Here is a 20,854-nt window from a genome sequence, read left to right as displayed (position 1 = left end):
CTATTTTATTTTATTTTTTTAGATACTTGTTTTAATGAAAGTAAATAAATTATTCTAATTCAAGTGAATGTGCTTTCTAATTATCTGTTGATGAGAAACAGCAACATCACAAAAACCACGAATATATTCTGGACTTCTTATGAATTAAAGTCACCAAACTAGAGAAAAGAGCTATTAGCAAACACAATTATGTTTTCATTTTCTTTCCCTTTTTCCTCTTAGGACATACAAACTACAAATATCTTGAACAATGAAAATCCAAAAGAAAGAATGGAGGATGATGCATTTTTACTATTTCTTAGAATGTCTGCATAGTAAATTTAATATTTGGGAATACTATCAGTAACTCATTTGACATTTCCCAGTATCTTCATACTTGAGGCACAAAAATTTAAGAATAGTTTTTATTAGTGAGAGAAACAAATGTTTTGCTGAGTAGAAATAAAACATTTATGTTCTGCAGATGGAAATCTGTCTCCTTCTTTGGAATGGACATATCTGCGTTCCATTGCTTCATATTAGATAAAGGAAAGGTCCATTATTAGGCAAGAAGGAGGTGGCATTTTCCCATCAGAGGCCTGCAGAGTATCTCTGAGACTATCAGAAGCCATCAGTTTATGAATAATACATACTGGATGGAACTGAATTGGAAACCTGTATCAAATTCTTGCAAGATTCAAAAATAAAAATTTTCTCTTTGCAGAAAGCTTCCTTGTCTGTAGGGAAAAAAAAGTAAAGGGTCCATGCACCAGACCAGAAACATATGAGCAGATATATTCACAGGAAATGACAAAAGATGACACAAACTGACCCACTCACACTCCTGCATGCACTCACACATGCATGAAAACAGCCCTAATAAACTAATATTACAATGTACGTTAACTAACTGGAATTTAAATAAAAACTTAGGGGGGAAAAAGCGCTAATGAATTCTGTGGGGAATCACAACAAAGACACTTTGCTCCTTCTAAAACATGGCAATATTTCAATATGACTAGCAATGAAAACTTGTCAAAATCATAGGAAAGTTTTAATTTTTAATTATTTGAAATTAATCACCTTAACATTTAAAGTTTTCTTAGGATAATACAGGGCTATATTTCTTCTAATAATATCTACAAGCATTCCATTAGAGAGACAGGGTGCAGGAGGAAAGATGTAAGGACGTAACTGTACACAGTGAAAAAACGGGTGAGATGAAGAGCATGTCTGCTGAAATCACTTGAATTTGAAGTAGAAAAATCACACAGATCATTGTATCTACTCCTACATGTGTTACAGACAGAAACAAACTGGGAGTCAGGAAAGCTGGGTTTGTTTCCATTTTTGCCCCTGAGCAAGTCGCGAGGCACTCCAGTACTAGACCTGTGAGAGACATTGCTCTTAAATGAGGTTTAGTCTCCAAATTCTCTAATATTCACTCTAATTTAATTCTCATCAATCCACAGTTGGCTAAAGAAGAGAGAATGTTCAACTCTCATTGCTGAAATCGTGTGTTATATTCTTTTCAAATAATGAAAGCTAGAATTCAATTTTTTAAGAAACATCAACTTTGCCAAATATTGACATTTTTTTACTTGTATAAAATCCTACTAATATTTCCTTTATTTTTGGCCCATTTAAAAATAGCTTTGTTCTGAGTGGAATACAGTTAACCTTGCTTCACCTCTTAAAATAAATAAACTATACCACGTATACCTGTGCAGATTTGCGTACTTGTGTTCAAATGCACAATCATACAAAATTAAGTTTGGTTTTACTATTGTGCAAATTAAGTGATTAGTGTTAATAGAAAAACAAGCCTCATTCAGTCCAAAAACATAACAGTAAAATATTTTTGGACCAGACTATCTTCTAGAAAATGCTTATGCTCTTTCTGATGCAGGTAAAAAACTGAGCAGACACACAGTTTTATATCATGTCCAAATAGCTTTACTTTGTCCTAATTTCCTAATTTGCTTTCATATTACATCATTATAATGTTTTTTAAGTATATCCTAAAATCAATACAGTATATGACACTTTCATTTTTGTAGGGGGCCCTGTGGACTTCCTACTGTATGATACAGTAAGTTTTAAATGTTCAAGCTATACAATTATTAATGTCTAATGAAATATTTTTATTATCTTCTTTAAGATTTTAAATTAGAATTCATTGTGATGGTCCTTACTCATATATATGGGAGGAACAGAATTCAACAACTGAGAGTTATTCTTCTGATCCCATTTCTTAGTCTAAAGAGTGCTTATTTAAAAGTAGAAGCTATATCCAAAAATAACTAGTAGCTCTATGTGATTATTTTATTAAATATTTGTACTTGGAAATGATGCTATAAACATTTTATTTTACTGTACACATTCAAAATCTAAATATATTTTCATGTGTCTTTTTTCTTGATGTATCACTGAACTGCAAGAAAGAATTACTTTTTGAATAACTTTCCTTCCAAATAAAATGGAATCACCTATGATCAAATATTGTTTCTTCTTTTTATTGAATCCATAAGACTCTGGAAAAAATAGCTGGACATGTTATATTCCTCAGCATGTTTTCATAAATTTACAACCACTTCTGAAATCTTTAGGACACTGATTACAATCAGAAGCATTTAAAGACTCAGTCTTCATAAGATATCTCAATTAATATATACACTGGAGTAACACATTTATTCAATAGTCTATAATAATATAATATTATTAAATAACTATAAAGTTAAAAACCATAAGTGACTCTTAATCTCACGAAACAAACTGTGGGTTGCTGGGGGGAGGGGGGTTGGGAGAAGGGGGGTAGGGTTATGGACATTGGGGAGGGTATGTGCTTTTGGGTAAATTGGAAGGGGAGATGAACCATGAGAGACTATGGACTCTGAAAAACAATCTGAGGGGTTTGAAGTGGCGGGGGGGTGGGAGGTTGGGGTACCAGGTGGTGGGTATTATAGAGGGCACAGCTTGCATGGAGCACTGGGTGTGGTGAAAAAATAATGAATACTGTTTTTCTGAAAATAAATAAATTGGAAAAAAAAATAAAATAAAATCTTTTTAAAAATTCTAAAAAAAAATGAAGAAGCAGAAGTAAAAAAAAAATTATTAAATTTAACTCAACACAAAATACTTGTGTTAAGATTATTAACCTCATTACTATTTATTAACTAATTTATAAAAGAGATGATCTTAAAAGTTTCTTCACTCTCAAAGTCTATTAGGTAATGTTTGCAAATCTAGAGGCATTTGGGGGTAAAGAAATATGATAGGTGTTTTTCCTCTACAGTCATTTTAGGGACACCTAGGTGGCTCAGTAGGTTAAGTGTCCAACTTTTGATTTTGGCTCAGGTCCTAATCTCAGAGTCTTGAGATGGAGCCCCAGTCAGGCTCTGTGCTAAGTGCAGAATCTGCTTAAGATTTTCTCTCTCCCTTTCCCTTCCACCTACCCACTCCCACTCACACACTCTTTCTCAAAAATTAATTAATGATTTAAAGTTATTTTGTATTTAAATTGAAAACTGAGAGAAATTGGAGAGAAACCATAACGCACCATCTTCCCACCTTAGCACATTCTTGGTATTTTTTACAGCAACTTTCAGGTTTGTTTCCCCCACATGCTTAGCTATATGCACTGTGCAGATAGTTTCCATTAATGTTTTATCATATACAATTTTTTACCTTACAGGATCATTAAATCATCTTTATGGTGTAGAAAAGTCCACAAAGTGTATTTGCTATAATTTATTCACCATTTTCCCCCGTCATGCCATTAGGTTGTTACAAATTTCTATCACTATAATAGTATATTGTAATCCTTCTTCCAGATTTTGAAACATTTCTTTATAAGTATTCTCAAGAATAAGATTTCTGAAGCAACGTGAATAGTCATTGTAATGACTCTTGATTCCTATGCTAAATTTCTTTCTAAAGAGTTTGTCACAATAAACCCAGTAATGTATTTTGTCAAATTCCCCAAGAGTAAATTTTAACAAACAAACAAAAAAACCTTCAATTTTGTTTGCAAAATATAATATCCTCATGGTTTATGTATCTCCTTCTGGTAAATATAATGAATTATTTGACTTTGAACACATAATTATGTGTTATTATTTAAAGCATTATTAGATCTCAAAGTAACGTTTTCCATGTGAGTAGAGTCTTTCTATTAAAATAGGTGATCTTCTGTAATTATAGTTCTGTATGATGATCATAAGGACATCAGGTAAACATCTGAATTTGCTATAATCTCTTGATAGCACCACACCAGCTTTATTATAATGTTTTCTTTTCCCTTTCCTGTGCAAACACCTTCCCCACTAACAGAAACTCCTAGGAAATTAAATGTAAAATAAATTTAATACTTATCCAGAACCACAGTATTTTAAATATGAATCTGACAAACTGCTGATATTTTTCAATATATCAAAAAGAAGCCACTGGGTGTGGTGAAAAAATAATGAATAATGTTTTTCTGAAAATAAATAAATTGGGAAAAATAAATAAATAAATAAATATAATGTTGAAAAAAAAAAAAAAAGAAACCACAGAAGTTTACACTTAATGATAGTTATTTTGGACTTTACAAAATAGTAACCTAATAATGAAGTGAAAAATATGTCTGTTGTTTTTCAGGTCAAGAATATGTTCAGTGTAACACTTAACATGCTCTTTGCAAAAAGCATGATCAGCTCTTAGATAAACCAAGACAAACTGGGATTTAAATTCTTTATGACACTAAGCAGTTTATTTAACTCCTCAGCAGCTTCACCTGTCAAGTGAATGTAATAATGAGACTGTGACAGCTTTATTTTGATTATTAAAAAGATGATGCATGCCTGCATAATAAATTCTCAAAATGGCAGCTATCATATGAACACTTGGGGTTTAATTTCCCCCCTTGAACCTCATAGTTCCATTTACTTAACTACCCATATTCCATCAAACAATTTAGGCTAGACTCTAACGAAAGGAATAGCTATCACCTAGTTGATTTATACTTTTTTTTTAAAAATATTTTATTTATTTATTTGACAGACAGAGACCAGAAGTGGGCAGAGAGGCAGGCGTGGGGTGGGGGAAAGCAGGCTCCTGCGAGCAGAGAGCCCGATGCAGGGCTTGATCCCAGGACCCGGAGATCATGACCTGAGCTGAAGGCAGAGGCTTTAACCCATCGAGCCACCCAGGTGTCCCTGATTTATACTTTTTAAATATAGCACTGATAAACACCAAAAACAGACACAGCTTCCTAAATGATCTGCACCAGTAAATATGATTTATAGCAAATTAGTTATTCTGAACTCAAGTATTACCAAGGTACTTGAATAATGTTATAAAGCACAGTCACATAGAGACAGGAATAGAGTCTATGTCCTTGGATGCGCTGAGGAACAGCATCTTCTTCATGTGCCTTCATATCTGTATTATAAGAATTAAAGTAGCACATTTTGTATCTTAATAGTGTCCTTCTAAAGACACAATCTATCTTTACAATTTGGAAAGTTTTTCCTAACCAATAATATTAGATAGTGAGTTTTAAATAATCTGAGTAGCTTTCAATTTAATCATACTTTGCCACTATATATGTAGCATGCATCCTTTAAAAAAGTAAATATTAAATAAAATGTATGACTCTGATAAAGCAAAGAGGATCCATAATGTTTTTATAATGATAAAATGTATTCACTTTATAATTTCAATTTTTAAAATAAATATTTAGGAGGTTCTAAAATGAGAACCTTTGTCTCTAATCACTGGGTCATCTAAAATCTATAAAACACATATGATATTTGTAAAATAGTGAAGTCTAAGAATGTCTTGCTTTCATCAAAATAGAATAGTAAAATGCTACTTTGAATAACATAAGTCTTAAATTAATGCCTGAGAAGAATTTTTAAAAGGCAATTAAATCTGGGGGAAGGAAGGCATGGAGAATAAGAGAGCCAAGATCCTTTGTATTTTGAGTGTTCTTCTGTGTATGACTTGGACCTCAATGGAGCTTGTGAACCATTAACTTCAATTACACTGAAAACCCCAAACAAACCCTGGGCACTGTAAATCTCATTAATTTTAAACACATGGGGATTGGAATAAATGGACTTTGAATTAACTCAATCCAAATTACCTAATATTAAAATATAATTGGAATTCAGTTGCTTTAAATTGCTTGGCAGTCTGAAAGGCAGACTGCTATACTAAGGTTTACTAAAATTTTGTCTATTTTTGAAGTTTCAGAATATCTTTGTAAGGTATGACTCCAAAATTGGAAAAATAAAGGAATTTCACTGGTGCTTTCATATATTTCCTTAGTGTCGGGACACATTTTATCAAATTTCAGCTCTAGACAAGGGAAATTTTACTATGAGTTGGTTAAACTAAACATTAAATTCGAAACAGAAGTGTCAACTGCTTAATATACCTGATAATCTATTATTCTTAGTAAAACTGTAATTTCTATATTTGTAGGTTTCATTCTCTTATCCTTTCTAAAGTGATGAGGCAAAGTATGATTTTAATATCAGGTTAACCGTAAGTGAAAATATAATCATAAGAGGAATAAGAAATATTTGCTAAATAATAAGAATAAAAAATATGTTGCTAAAAAAAAAGATAAATCATTTTGAAACAGACTGCCACTTTTTGGAAGTCTTGTATCATTATCCCTATACACTTATAAAGTCACTGTTTGAAAATATTATTTTAATAATTTTGTGTTATTTGTACTAGCCTTTATAATATTTGATTATTAAGTGTTTGAGAGCTATATTTCATCAGGTCCCCAACTATCAATATTCTAATTATAAGTAAAAAAACTGTTAAACCTAGGATAAATGTGCATGCACTCTATGTCTCTCCAAGTTCCATTTCCAGGAAACTATGAATAGTAGATAATAATGAAAGGCAATCCACCTTCAAAGTCCATGATATGCACATACAGCATGTGAATACTGATACCTGAGAAGAAATGTGCTTTGAAGCCCTTCTTGGATACAGTATTGTCAGATCTGAATTCAATTCTCATATTGTTGAACTGAGACGTGATCACGTCAGGCACTTCGGCACCACAAAATTTGCCATGCAACTTAGACTCAGAGGAAAGGCCACTCCAAATCTCCACATAATCATATTTGCAAACCTAGAAAAGACATGGTTATGACAGTCACCAGATTTTAAAGTATCAAGTGGTTGACATTTATTTTTGAAAAATAAATACTACTCCTCTGGTAGTCAAACTGGAATTAATACATAAAGAAAAAAAAATCAGGGAAAGAGTCCAAATATGAGGCAGATGGCATGAAAAATAGATTAGAGAATTTTGCTCTAAATATCTGTAAGAGATATATATACCAATGTGTGCCTGTTTGCGTATATTTACAGCATGTATCTTTTCCAAAAAATAGAGTTTAGGAGAACTGAGATACATATTTGTTGAGACAATGGTGCTGATGGTTACAAGAACAGTATTTGCTGACTTAAAAAAAAATGTTTAAATGTTCACTAAGAACTGTGAAAGAATTTGTCCTGCCTGTCTTATTTAATGCCGACAACAGTGACATGAAACTGATACACCTAGTCTATGAAATGACAATTAACAACAGAAATGTTCCTTTCTATGGTAAAGAAGAGAAAACTGAGGTTCAGAAATTTCTAAATAACTTGTCCAAAATTATACTTATCATATGTAGCACTTCAGGGAAAATAGCACTGAGTTTGGCTTGGTCTGATGCTGCCTCCCAGAAAAACTATGTTCTAATCAGAAGAGCACTCTTAGGAATTTCAAAGGAGACAGACATTGGAGGATACAGTAAAAAGGATACTTTGCCTTTCAAGCTTATGAAACAAATTGATATTTCTTAATTTCTTAGAGTTGCCAGGCACTATAAAATTACTCTTGAGCTATGCTGCAGGATTGCAAACAAATCTACGTGGAGGAATGGAGAGGGGAACTGACACTACAGTGAAGTAGACTTATTTTGATTTCTATGTAATGCACTAACAACACCGAAATGGAAGAAGCTAAGTGAATGCCAGGTATTCTCCGCAATTTTACAACTTCCAACAGATGTTTCAATAATACACTTCTCCAAAGTTTCACAGGGCACATTCTAAAGAATACATCTTGCATGAATGACCTTATTACATAAATGTCTAATTAGCAAAGTTTAACAATGCATACGATTGAACCCTGGGGCATGATCTGTACTTTGCAATATGTCAACTCAAATTACTGGTTCTTGTGATATTAATTAGGTGATAAAAAAGCAAAATACTGCTAGGAAAGTTTTCAAAAGTCTTCTATCTACTTTGTTACAGCTGTAACATCCATTTTCAGAGGGCTCTGACATAGGGTAGGAGAATTTTACCGAGGTTAAAGTTGTTTGACATCATCTTTGCTTTTGTATAACTATATAATAACTAAAACAATGAAGTAAAGTTTTGACTTAACCCAGTAATCTACAAGTCAAGTTTTTGCTCATGCCTTCATTTTAAGAAAATAAGACATCAAACCACAAAAACAGCCTTTCACATAGCAACATCATTCTACGTTTAAGAAACTTGGGATATGTTAGAGAGTTTGTGAAGGATCCTCCCAGGAATAAAGACCACCACCATGGGAAGAATGCTTTCAGAATACAATGACCCATTTATTTCAAACCCTCTACCCTCCTTCCTCCTGAATATAAACTGCCAGACTTCATAGTAACATCTTTCAACTAATGAATCAAAATGTCATATCTGTCACAGCTGATCGCTTTAGAGAAAATGGAGAGAGTAGAAGTCATTCAACAACAAGTTCATGTCAAATCACAGAACCAGTAGGGAGATTACCATGTTAAAAAAATGTTGTTCTTATGAAAACTTTTCTAAAAATGCTGTAAAAATATTTTATTCATTTTAATAGTTCTCTAAATTTCAGGTAATTATTAAGGGAAAATTTTGTTTCATGTGGGCAAAGTATGTTAGAAATATAAATAGCAGATTTTGTTATCATAAAACAGAACACACAATGTAAGGAGGATCTTGAAGGATACCCTAAGTTCATCACATTTTAAACTTTAATATCCTTTAAGGAAACACAAAAGTCAGCAACTTCTTTTTACCTCAAAGCTATCAGTAGCACTAAAAAATCCACATAAGTGCCTTGACTACAATTGGCAAAATTAAGAGGAAAAAAGTCATTAAAAAGAGATAAAGAAAAGTGGGGAGAGGGGGGAGAAGCAAAGATACTATACAAAGACAACATAATGGTATAAAATCCACAAATATCATCAACAAGTGTTGCTCAGGAGCATAAATATACTATATTTCTGTTTTTTCACTTCTTTACAAGTGTTCAACAGATATATACTAGATACAAAATAATATTTGAGTTAATTTTATCATACTTAGAAGATTTAAATCATGTTCATTTTAAAATAAACACAGAAAAGAAGTCACTAGAAGAAAGGATATGGAAATTAGAATAAGAGAAGAAAGTAGGAAAGCTCAAACAAAACTGAAATTCAGCCAATGTTGACCAACCACACAAAGGACACAGCTCTGAAAGTTCTTATTTCTAGGCTTAACATTCCATTTGAATTTGGTGTGTGTGCACTAGCACATAGGAACTCTCAAATAAATGATTTCACTTGTTTGAACGTGGTCACATGGAAGAAAACTGGACCTTTATCACAATAAGTTACATTTTATAAAGGAAAGATAGTGTCAACTAAATGCATCTTTGTTAAGATTGAAAGTATACCAGGTTCTCCTAACTGGCTATATTTGTTATGACTCAACCAGTGGATTCTGAATTTTGACGAACTGTTTATTTTTTTTTTTTTTCAGAAAAGTCTATGTGACATGAAGCTGACCCTATTTTTTTTCATAGTTCTTTCATAGATCAAGAAATTACTGTATTTTAATACACTATATAAAACTCCTTCTGGGTATTTTTCAATCTCCCAGAATTAGTCTAAAATATTATCCAATGCCAACAGGAATTACAAGCAATTGTAGAAATGAACAGGAGAACAAAAAAAGACTATGACTTCTCTGTGGTTATGCTACTGAAATCCATCCTCCCTCCCTCCCTCCATCCCTTCCTTCCTTCCATCCTTCCATTTACCAGTTTGTCTTCAAAGGGTCCCAAAACAATAGAAAAAGTTATGTTTATTATTCACTTACTTCATTGCCCTCCAATTCAAAAAACTCAAACTTCATGGAAATTCTGTATTGGGTTGGTGCAACCACCTGCCACACACAGTTTTTATTAGGAGGGTACTCCTTGGGCCATCCTGGAGTGGTTATGGTGCCATTAAGCTTGGTAAGAAGTCCACCACAAGCCGCTAGAAGGAAATAAAAAGACAAGGTTTTCCCCTAATAGAGTCAACCTCTTCTTAGCACCTTTCCACTGACAACCAAATGTCTCAGCATTCAATTTCAATCATCTTCCAGATTTTTCAAAATCTAGAAAGCTGCAGTCTCTGTTCCTTAGTTTTTAGTACAACTATTTTAATCATCAAATCCCATTCATAAGATGTTAATCCATAGCTTTGGACCCAAGCAAAATACGGTTGTATGACATTTCAGATCACTTTAAAGTTAAAGAAGCAATATAAAGATAACTGGGTGTCAGTCGTCTTATCTTTTAAATGGGTATAATAATATCTATACCATATTGTTGTTAAGAGAATTAATGGAAAGATAAGCATAAAGCACACTACAGTCCAATGTAATAAAACCAAAATCAACTGCTAATTTCTTCAAATTCTTTTTCCCCAAGATAAGCAACTCTTGCAGTTACTTGAGTTAGTAAACAAAATAAACTAGAATAAGGAGGTCATTTTATCATTCCAAAACTCCATTTAACAACTATTTTCTTTATCTTTTGAATGATCTATTTAAAAGGTGTAGCATTTAATATGTTACTTCTCTTCCTTATTGTTAAAATTAGCAAAATAATGGAATCCAAACAAAAGAGAACATATATTGTACAAGGTATGTAATTAATTCCAAGGCAGTCAAGAGTTACCTAAAGTAACGAGTCTCTTTAACAGCCTTTGTGTGTATACATGCACGAGCGCACGCATGCATGTGTGTGTGTGTGTGTGTGTGTGTATTATTGCATTTATAAATGTATTATAAAAATAACCTGTACTTTCATATTTACCACTTTTTGGTGAATTATTAAAAAGTAAAATAATTATTTTTAGGCATCACACAGAACTAATAGTCATGCTACCTTAGTATTTGGTATATAATGTTCTCTGTTTTAAAGATACTACATTGCCTTCATAACTGTGTCTATTTTATTCTAGTACAGAGAGCAGATTAGTAGTATCATAGATAGGATGGGGACCTTTGCCCAAGAGAAAATTTTAAACTTTTAAGTAGAAACGGATAGTCTCTGACTTTTTTTATTTAGGTCAGTTAAGGATATGGCATTTATTCATTAAGCAAATAAGTCTGTCACCTTTACCACTATTATGTCCTGTATTACAGATACAGTAGAGAACAAGGTGCTCATTTTGGGGAGTTTACATTTAACATTTTTGTGAGAACCACCAAAAGTAAACTTCATAATTATGTAACTATAAGTAATGTTAAACTGCTACAAGTTCTATGAAGATGATTTTGGCAGACATGTTGAGAGACGAATCAAGGAGGAGAGAACAGAGGAAGGAAGATAAGCCCCTTTATGTTGTAACTTAAGTATGGGGCTTGAAATAGGGTGGCACAGGGGACATGAGGGGGAAAAAAGAGCAGCTTTAAATTCTGAAGGAAGTGATCATTAAGACATGGCAACAAAACATTGTGTAGGAAATATCTTAGAATGTATAGAGGAAATGGAGAAAACACAGCAAAATCTCTTTGTTTATGAATCATTTATTTTTTTTTTTTTAAAGATTTTTATTTTTATTTATTTGAGAGAGAGAGACAGTGAGAGAGAGCACGAGCGAGGAGAAGGTCAGAGGGAGAAGCAGACTCCCCATGGAGCTGGGAGCCTGATGTGGGACTCGATCCCGGGACTCCAGGATCACGCCCTGAGCCAGAGGCAGTCGTTTAACCAACTGCGCCACCCAGGCGTCCCGTTTATGAATCATTTATTAATAAAACAGATTTATCTCCTGCTTTATGTCTGTGCTAGATGCTAGAGATACAAAAATAATTCAGATTCAGGATTCTGCACTTTAGTAAGGGAGAGGTACCCATAATCTATGTTAAGAAAAAGTAAAAATAAATGGTAGATGGATGGATAAAATCTAGACCTAGACAGATATAAAAATAGAAATATATATATATAGAGAGAGATGATATAGGTAAATAGAGTAAGAAAGAGAGAGGGGGAGAGAGAGGAGAAATACATAGAAATATAGATCAGATAAACAAGATGGCCTGATAACCAAAGGAGGAAATGACTGATTCTGTAACAAGCACACAGGCAACGCTTCATGTTAACAATGACTACCAACTGAGTCTTACCAGTTGAGGAAAGAGATTACTGTAGAGGAAAGGAAGGGAGGCAGACGGAAAGAGAATGAGAAGGTATTAAAGAAAGAAGGAATGGGGTGGCTGGGGTGGGGTCTGGGCCCAGGGTAGTGCAGGTTCATGCAGGGAGCTCTACATGCAAATGTGACCCTACCTTCACAGCTCCTCTTGTCAGGTCCTAGCTCATAGCCAGGCTCACAAGCACACTGATAACTGCCCAGTGTGTTCAGACATCGCTGCTCACAGCCCCCACGGTCAGGTTTGGCACACTCGTCTTCCTCTACAAAGATGTCGAGAGAGGTAGAGAACAACCAGAGTATAACGTTTTACATACTAGGGTGTGAAATTTTTTAAAAATAGGACACTTAATAACTGAATGAAATGAAAACAACTGATTTCTTCTACAAAGGAGCAGGAACAACTTGCAAGCCTTTGATACATGGCATACCAGAATTCATGTTGCTGCAATCTAAGAGTTGTGTAAGAACCAAGGGCAAGACTAGAAACATAGCAGTGTCAACCGAAGATCACTTTATCTTCAACATGTATGTGGGTTGTTTGCTTTTTTGTTTTTTCTAATTTCAAGGTCAAAGGTAAATCTTACAACACAGAGAATGCCCAGAATAAAATAGAAAAACTTATTGAAAAAACAGCTTCACTTGTTGATTTCATAGTATAATTTGCTAGATATTCTGAAAAATGCTTTTAAAGAAATGCCATTATCAAGAAACAGCTTATGGTGAATATAAATTGAAAGAAAATTCTGAAATTTACTGGACCTCTTTAAAGTATTCAGTGTTTTTTATATAGACATATTGATCCAGGAAATAGAAAAATTCCATATTTTGTAACTACATACACTATTTTATTGTATATGGAAACATAAAAATATATATATGAAAATATATAAATATATATGTGTGAAAAATATACAGTATTAAAACAATGTACATGACAAGGTATACCCTAATCTCAATTCCCAGGAGTAATCTAGTATGAGTTAAGAAAATAGCAAACAATATTCTTTGGAGAAATTCTGCACTAGCCAAACTCCAAGCATTTTTTTTTTTTAAGATTTTATTTATTTATTTGAAAGACAGAGAACACAAATAGGCAGAGAGGCAGGCAAAGAGAGAGGAAGGGAAGCAGGTTCCCCGCTGAGCAGAGAGCCAGGAGCAGGGCTCCATCCCAGGACCCTAGGATCATGACCTGAGCCTAAGGCAGAGGCTTTAACCCATTGAGCCACCCAGGCGCCCAATTCCAAGCATTTTTGATAACCAAATATATAAGCGTCATAGGAGAGAATCTTGATGGTATGTTTCTTCTACTATAAAATACTAAAAAACTAATGCGTGTATATGTAAAATTTAATGGATACTTTGAATGCATTTCGTGAAACTACCAGGGTTCTCTGCCTTTCAAATCATATGGTGAATACCTAAGTAATTCTCAGGGAAAACACAACATTATACTATTCTTTAAATAACACAAATGTTGGGTTATTAATTGCACTAAATTTTGACATACACAACCTAATCCATCATTTATTCTATAGAAGTCAGTGTAAAAATTTTTTTCTCTCCCAGTAAAAGTTTTATTTTATAATGACACACTTAATGTTAAGTGCCTATGAATTTTCTAAATGCAAATTTGATGCTATTTGCACTAAAATTGCTTTGTTTTGGGGTGCCTGTGTGGTACAGCTGTTTAAGGGTCTGACTCTTGGTTTTGATCTCAGGATCTTGAGATTAAGCCCTGAGTCGGGCTCTGTGCTCAGCATGGAGTCTGTTTGAGGATTCTCTCTCTCTTCCCTCCAGACCCTCTCAAATAAATAAGTAAACTTTTAAAAATAAATGAATAAAATGGTTCTTTTTACTTCAGTAATGCACACCAAATAAGGGAGATGAAAATATACTAAAATTTGGTTATATGATTTAAAATTAAAGCTGGTCAATAATAATTCTTTGCCAAAGGACATTTTAGGTATCAGAAGAGTCTGCTAAGGAGGCCCTACATTATTTCCAACATGGTGAAACATTATTCTCTACAAGGTGGTTTAGAAACACTGTCACCTGGAAATAAATTGATGAATGACTTCTTCTGGACACGAATTTTATGTTGACTACATTGCAAATGTTTTTTCCCTGTTTAAATTCCCTTTCCGGATTTTGCCATTTTGAGTATTTCATAAAAATGGATGGTAGGATATCCTAATGGAGTTCCTGCCCTGTGCTACAAAGTTCCAAATTCCAGTATTTTACCAATGATCTTTTACATAAAAAATCATTCAAATATGCCTAATGCACAGTTCATGATTAACTTTCAGTATAACTTTTCTGTAGTTCTCTCTTAATTCAATGTTAAATATCACATTTTCCCCTAACAAAGAAAATCTCATACTTTGAATTACTTCAAATTACCTTTAAAGAAATTGGCAGCAAACCCTGCCTTGTTCACAGTTCCATCAGAAACAAATTTCATCCACAAGGTATTGGAGGTAGATCTGATATCTTCAGGTTTATCATAACCACAGAAACGTCCTATCAAAGGACTATTTTCACTGGTTCCGTCTCGAACTTCCAGGTAGTCATAGGCACAGTTGTCATGTCTTTCAATCTGCGACAATAAAAATATGGGAAGATACATCTCATTAATAGATAAAACAATTTTGCTAGAAAGAGTATTATGTGTTCTCAGTGCCATAGTACTGACAGGGTCATATAACAAGTTACTTTTACAAAATGGGAGCTCTTCGTGTGAGCATGCATGACCATATCTAAACCACTCGTGAATAAAGGGCCTATTTTTCTGGTTCACAGATAGAGACACATAAATCTATGGAACTGTGTGTCCACATGCGTCAAAATCAACAGAAGTTAGCTGCATTTTAAAAAAGTAAAATAAAATATAAGTACTAATCCTTTGGGGAAAAAGAGCTAAAAAAAATCCAGACTTAAAATTATCATTAACAATCTGAATGAGGTATTCCATAAGCAATGTATAATTTGTTCTGTAACATAAAAATTGCTGTTAGTTCATCAACAAAACTATTAATTTATTCATAGAGAAGTCTGATTCAACTCTGTTGATAAATATTGCACTGTTTTAAGTTATATGTCTCTTTTTGAAGGGAAATTTGGTAATATGAAATTACATACTTCCTAGTCTATGTAATTCTTTACCCATAGTCAGCATAGCTGTAGCAAGACTATGTATGTAGAATCAACACTGGCTATTCCTTCCTCAGGGTAATATGTCTGTTCAGGTGAGCCCTTTTACCCCAACACACTCTTCTTAATCCATGTAACCTGTAGGAACTCAATCTCTTTCCTTAAAACATTAAATGCAAGTAAGATCTCAGACCCAAAAAACTTTAGGAAGAACTTCATGCTCATGGACCTATGTTTTAGCCCCAAACTTCTAAAAACAACAAACCAAAATTTACAAATTGTTTTTCAAACTATAAAACAATTTCTAAATAAAATTCTTACCTTTTTTCCTACATAAAATGGGTATTAGCCCCAAACTCTTAATAAGTTAAATACTTATTAGATATTTAAATCTAGAAAATACAAGCACCTAAAATCAATAAGCCGTGAAAAGTATCATATCCTGTCAACTCACATTCAACATACAATTCACTAATTTATGGAATTCTTCTATTAACAAAAAATGAATGTCAGAGAATACATTCATTCCATGGAAGCATGGTCTGAATTGATGACTGCTGGTATAGCTGGTTGAAAAATCCATTTCATAATTTTGTCAATACATTAAGAATGATAACCTTCAAATGAGATACCATACGGACAAATGGAAAACAACAGATTCTGAAGGACAGATTAGATCAGAACTAATTACTACATTTGCTGCTCATCTTTTCCCAACCACAAATCAGGATGCATTCACTCCTTCAATGACTATTCCGTGTCTGCTCAATGCTAGGCGTTCTTCTCACTGCTTGGTGTGCATCCTTTAGCAAAATAACAAAGAGCCTCACCCTCTTGGACCTTACATGCTACTGTTGGGTAGAGAGCAAAGAGATAACAAACAAGATGAACAGTGAAATCATAAAAATATTTGCAACCAATAAATTCTATGGAGAAATATAAAGTGAAACAAGATGAAAGGTATGAAAAGTGAGGAAGCGAAGTTTATAATCTTAAATTATACCATCAGTAGGTACACTTTGGGTTTGATATACAAATCATGTTTTTTTCCTAAAAATGTGTTTTCTCTGCATGTGGAATTAAGGGAAAGAATGGGAAAATGTTCATTATAAAAAGACTTTTGGGCAGCTGGGTGGCTCAGTGGGTTAAGCCTCTGCCTTCAGCTTGGGTCATGATCTCAGGGTCCTGGAATCGAGTTCCGCATCGGGCTCTCGGCTCGGCAGGGAGCCTGCTTCTCCTCTCTCTCTCTCTGCCTGCCTCTCTGCCTACTTGTGATCTCTCTCTGTCAAATAAATTTAAAATAAAAAATCTAAAAAAAAAAAAAAGTATCTCACTTTTTAAAGCATATTTTTAAGACTACAGCTGTTTAAATGGAGAGATGGCCTGGGAGAGCTAACAGTGATACTGGTAACTTAATTAGTCAGCAGGGATGACAAGGCCAATCTGACCAGCTATATTATAGTTGTCTTTTCTCAGTCTTTAATATACTCCTTCCAAAATCACTGTTCTCTATAAATATGAAAACATTTCCAGATGGCCAAAGGGCTTTCTTCAGTCAGGGGGACACATTTTCATCCCAAACTCTCCAGGTATAGGCTTGATAAAAGAATGAGCAACACTGAACTGGTGACAAACTGTAGAAAATAAGAGAGGTCTCAGCAAGCTCCCCTCACCTGCCTGGGTGAGAGGCACAGAACAGATTGCTCCTGACTCAGGAATCATTTTGGAAGAAAAGGGAAAGAATGAATTAGAAGAAGAAAGGAAGTGAGAATATACAATAAAGGGGCTGCTTTTCATAGGTCAACTAAGAAAAATAAAATTGGTTGATATTATAAGTCATACTAGAATTAAAAATAAGAAGCCTAATTAGAAAGGGTTATTAATTACTGTTTTGAGGAAACAATGGCTTTCAAAAATTACTATGTTAACAAGGAAGAAACCAAGATAGACACTACCAAAAAAGAAACCAAAAAACCTGTACTTTGTTCTTCTAATAGATACATAATGGATCTCTTTTTAAATTTCAACTTAAATTATCTGTATATTTACTGTTTACTTAGCAAAAAATTAGAGGTTTAAATATTTTAAATGATAAACAAAGTATAAATATTTCATGGATAAAAGGCATGAAAATGGTCAATTTCAGGATTAATTCTACTGTTACCTATTTATGAATTATGTATTTCATACATATTAAATATTATGCACTTTGTGTAAGGGATAACTCAACAGAAACTTATATTGTATTTTCACAAAGCAAATGCAGTTGTTCCTGCCTAGAATGTAAAATGTACCTCATATATATGAATTTATGACATTTAGAAATGCATTATCCCTTTATAACACTCCTAGATATCTTATCAATGACCTCAAGGATCTTTACATATTTTTCAGTATAACTCCATTAATTCAATTGTAATGTGTGCACAATGAATCTGCCCTATTGGTGTTAATTATGATTATAGCTCTTCAACTATATCTACACAAGAGTAATGATGGTGAGCACAAATGAAAGTTTGAGTTCTTTTAGTTATGTCATTTATGTAACATTTTCTTCAGCTATATCAATTACTTTATAAATTAATATACAGAATGGATAGAAATAAATCTGGTTGAGGCTAGAAAGTGGATAAGACCATTGGTATTTTGCCAGTAAGCTCTATGAGAAGAAAGAACAACAAAGTCAATGATTTATAAAAACAAAAAAGAAAAAGCAGTTTCTTTTCGAGTTACAGCATGGACCCAGTTCCTATCTAAAACCTGAATGCAATGTCGTGCACAATTACACATCTAATAAATATGTTTTGATAATGATGATGCTGATTTATTACAGACTTCAAGATAATCAGAGCACAAACCATATACAAATGTGACAAGTTTATCGTAATGTAAACAGACCTAATATGTACATACAGAACACAACAAAAGTGACAGTTAGCACTTTATTTATTTTATTTATTTAGGAAACTGAAATTTAAAAGATACTAGATGGAGATTGAAACACACAGAAAAGAAAGAATGAGTACAAAGGTTAGCCAGAAGGGATTAATATTATATTTCATTACTGTGTCGAGCTCATGCCTTTACTGGCAGGTTAGAAAAGATGCATGGAAAAGCTGAGTGATGTTTATTTAGCAAGAACTAAAATCAATTAAATGCAACCTAAAGTAGTTAGCCTCTCATTCTAAAACTGCAAACCAGTGCTGAGTTTTGTGGTCGAAAGAAAGGACCAGGCCCAGGCTTAGGATCCATTCATACACTTAGCCTTCATTTTATAATCGAATTTCCAAATAAATATTACAAAAAAATCTACCTAGTTATTTGTAAAAAGCTCCAAAAACTCCAAAACTTCTAGATAATGATTTCAATAAAAGCTCCTCGATATTCCATGAAAAACTAAAAATAGATTGAGAAGTTCTCCACTTGATTCAACAATCCCACTTTGGGGTATATATCTAAAAAATTGAAAGCAAGGGGGTGCCTGGGTGGCTCAGTGGGTAAAGCCTCTGCCTTCCACTCAGGTCATGTTCTCAGGGTCCTGGGATCAAGCCCCATGTTGGGCTCTCTGTTCAGCAGGGTGCCTGCTTCCCCCTCCCCCTCTGCCTGTCTCTTTGCCTACTCGTGATTCCTCTCTCTGTGTCAAATAAATAAATAAGATCTTTAAAAAAAAAAATTGAAAGCAGGTCTGAAAGAGATATTTGTACCTTCGTGTTTATACCAGCATCATTCACACTAATCAAAGGTGGAAGCAATCCAAATGTCCATCAATGGATGAATAAATCAACAAAATGCCGAATATATATGCATGGAATGTTCTTCAGCTTTAAAAAGGAAGGAAATCCTTTCATGTGCTACAACATGGATGAACCTTGCGGATGTTACACTGAGTGAAATAAGAGTCAGAAAAAGGCAAGAACCAGATGATTCCACTTACATGAGGTACCTAGAGTAGTCAAATTCATAGTGACAGAAAGTAGAAATGTGCTTGCCAGCACTTGGAGGCAGGGGAGAAAGAGGAGTTGTTTGGGGGTATAAAGTTTCAGTTTTGCAAGATGAAAAGAGTTTTGGGGACTGGTTGCACAATGTGTATGAACCTAACACTACTGAACTGTACACTTTAAAAATGTACAAGATAATACATTTAAGATAGTAAATTTTGTATTTTTTTATTTTACTATAATAATGAAAACAACCCTCTCCTATGACTGTTAACAATGTAGTTTTAAAATATAATTAATATAATCCACTACACAAATGATTCAACTTCTACCAATAATATAATTTAAAATCGTATACCCAGGGAACAATGCTAAACTCATTATTTTTTGCTTTGGAGGAAAAAATGTTCAGTGAAAGTGTGACTAAAAAACAATGTAGATTAGCATTATCATTAAAAATTAATTTGGGGAATTTCCATATCTGTGTAGATTTCCTATATGTATACTACTACATACACTCTTGTTAAAATGATAAAAATAAATTCATTTTAATAATGGGAAAATAGCATTAGAGTCTAAGACATAATGCTATCAACAAAAGGAATTTTATAAAAAAGAAGAAAAGCTTAATAAAGATCATTATTTTAAAATTTGTTACTATCAGACTTAGTATTTCATTATTTAATAATTATTTTATTATTATTATTTAGCATTAATTAATATTAACACACAGATCATTACAGCTCAAAAACAGAGAAAAAATATATACATCCAACCATGTGATAATGAAAATCATGAGTCTGGGTTAGGTCTACTTCCATGTGACTTGGATTTTTTAATGCTGCCATTCTAGTTTTTTCTTTCATGACAGTTACTTTTAACTCATTCTTTAATTTAATAAATATTCACTGAAGGGTGCCTGGGTGGCTCAGTTGGTTAAGCGGCAGTCTTCGGCTCAGGTCATGATCCCAGAGTCCCGGGATCAAGTCCCGCATCAGGCTCCCACCTCCACAAGGAGCCTGCTTCTCCCTCTGACTTTCTCCCCTCTCATGCTCTCTCTCACTCTCTTGCTCAAATAAAAATAAATAAAATCTAAAAAAAAAATATTCACTGAAAACTTACTATTGACAGAAAATATACATTTGACAATGTATAAACGGTGGTGAATAAAATAGACATGTCCCTGACTGACAAACATATGCTGATTAAACAGCACAAATGCACAAATGAAGACAGCTATAAAGGGAAAGATTTAATAATATGAGAGCATATAGACGCCTCTCTCTGCTA

The 20,854-nt window shown here is 33.5% G+C and overlaps 1 protein-coding gene across 1 annotated transcript in view; it reads right to left on the bottom strand.

The window, feature by feature from the left end:
* TLL1 (tolloid like 1) overlaps window positions 1–20,854 on the bottom strand; it is a 224,753-nt gene that overhangs the window by 44,735 nt on the left and 159,164 nt on the right. Inside the window, exons 13-16 of the mRNA XM_044224805.1 lie at window positions 14,877–15,072; window positions 12,611–12,736; window positions 10,153–10,313; window positions 6,940–7,120 (exon numbers count right to left, since the gene is read on the bottom strand). Of these exons, the coding sequence (XP_044080740.1) occupies window positions 6,940–7,120; window positions 10,153–10,313; window positions 12,611–12,736; window positions 14,877–15,072 (664 nt within the window). The remainder of the gene's footprint in view (window positions 1–6,939; window positions 7,121–10,152; window positions 10,314–12,610; window positions 12,737–14,876; window positions 15,073–20,854) is intronic.

The sequence above is a fragment of the Neovison vison genome, chromosome 11 (assembly GCF_020171115.1).
Source record: "Neovison vison isolate M4711 chromosome 11, ASM_NN_V1, whole genome shotgun sequence".
Classification (NCBI taxonomy): Eukaryota; Metazoa; Chordata; class Mammalia; order Carnivora; family Mustelidae; genus Neogale; species Neogale vison.
Note: the sequence above shows the minus strand (reverse complement) of the source record. Positions and strands in the feature narration are given on the sequence as shown.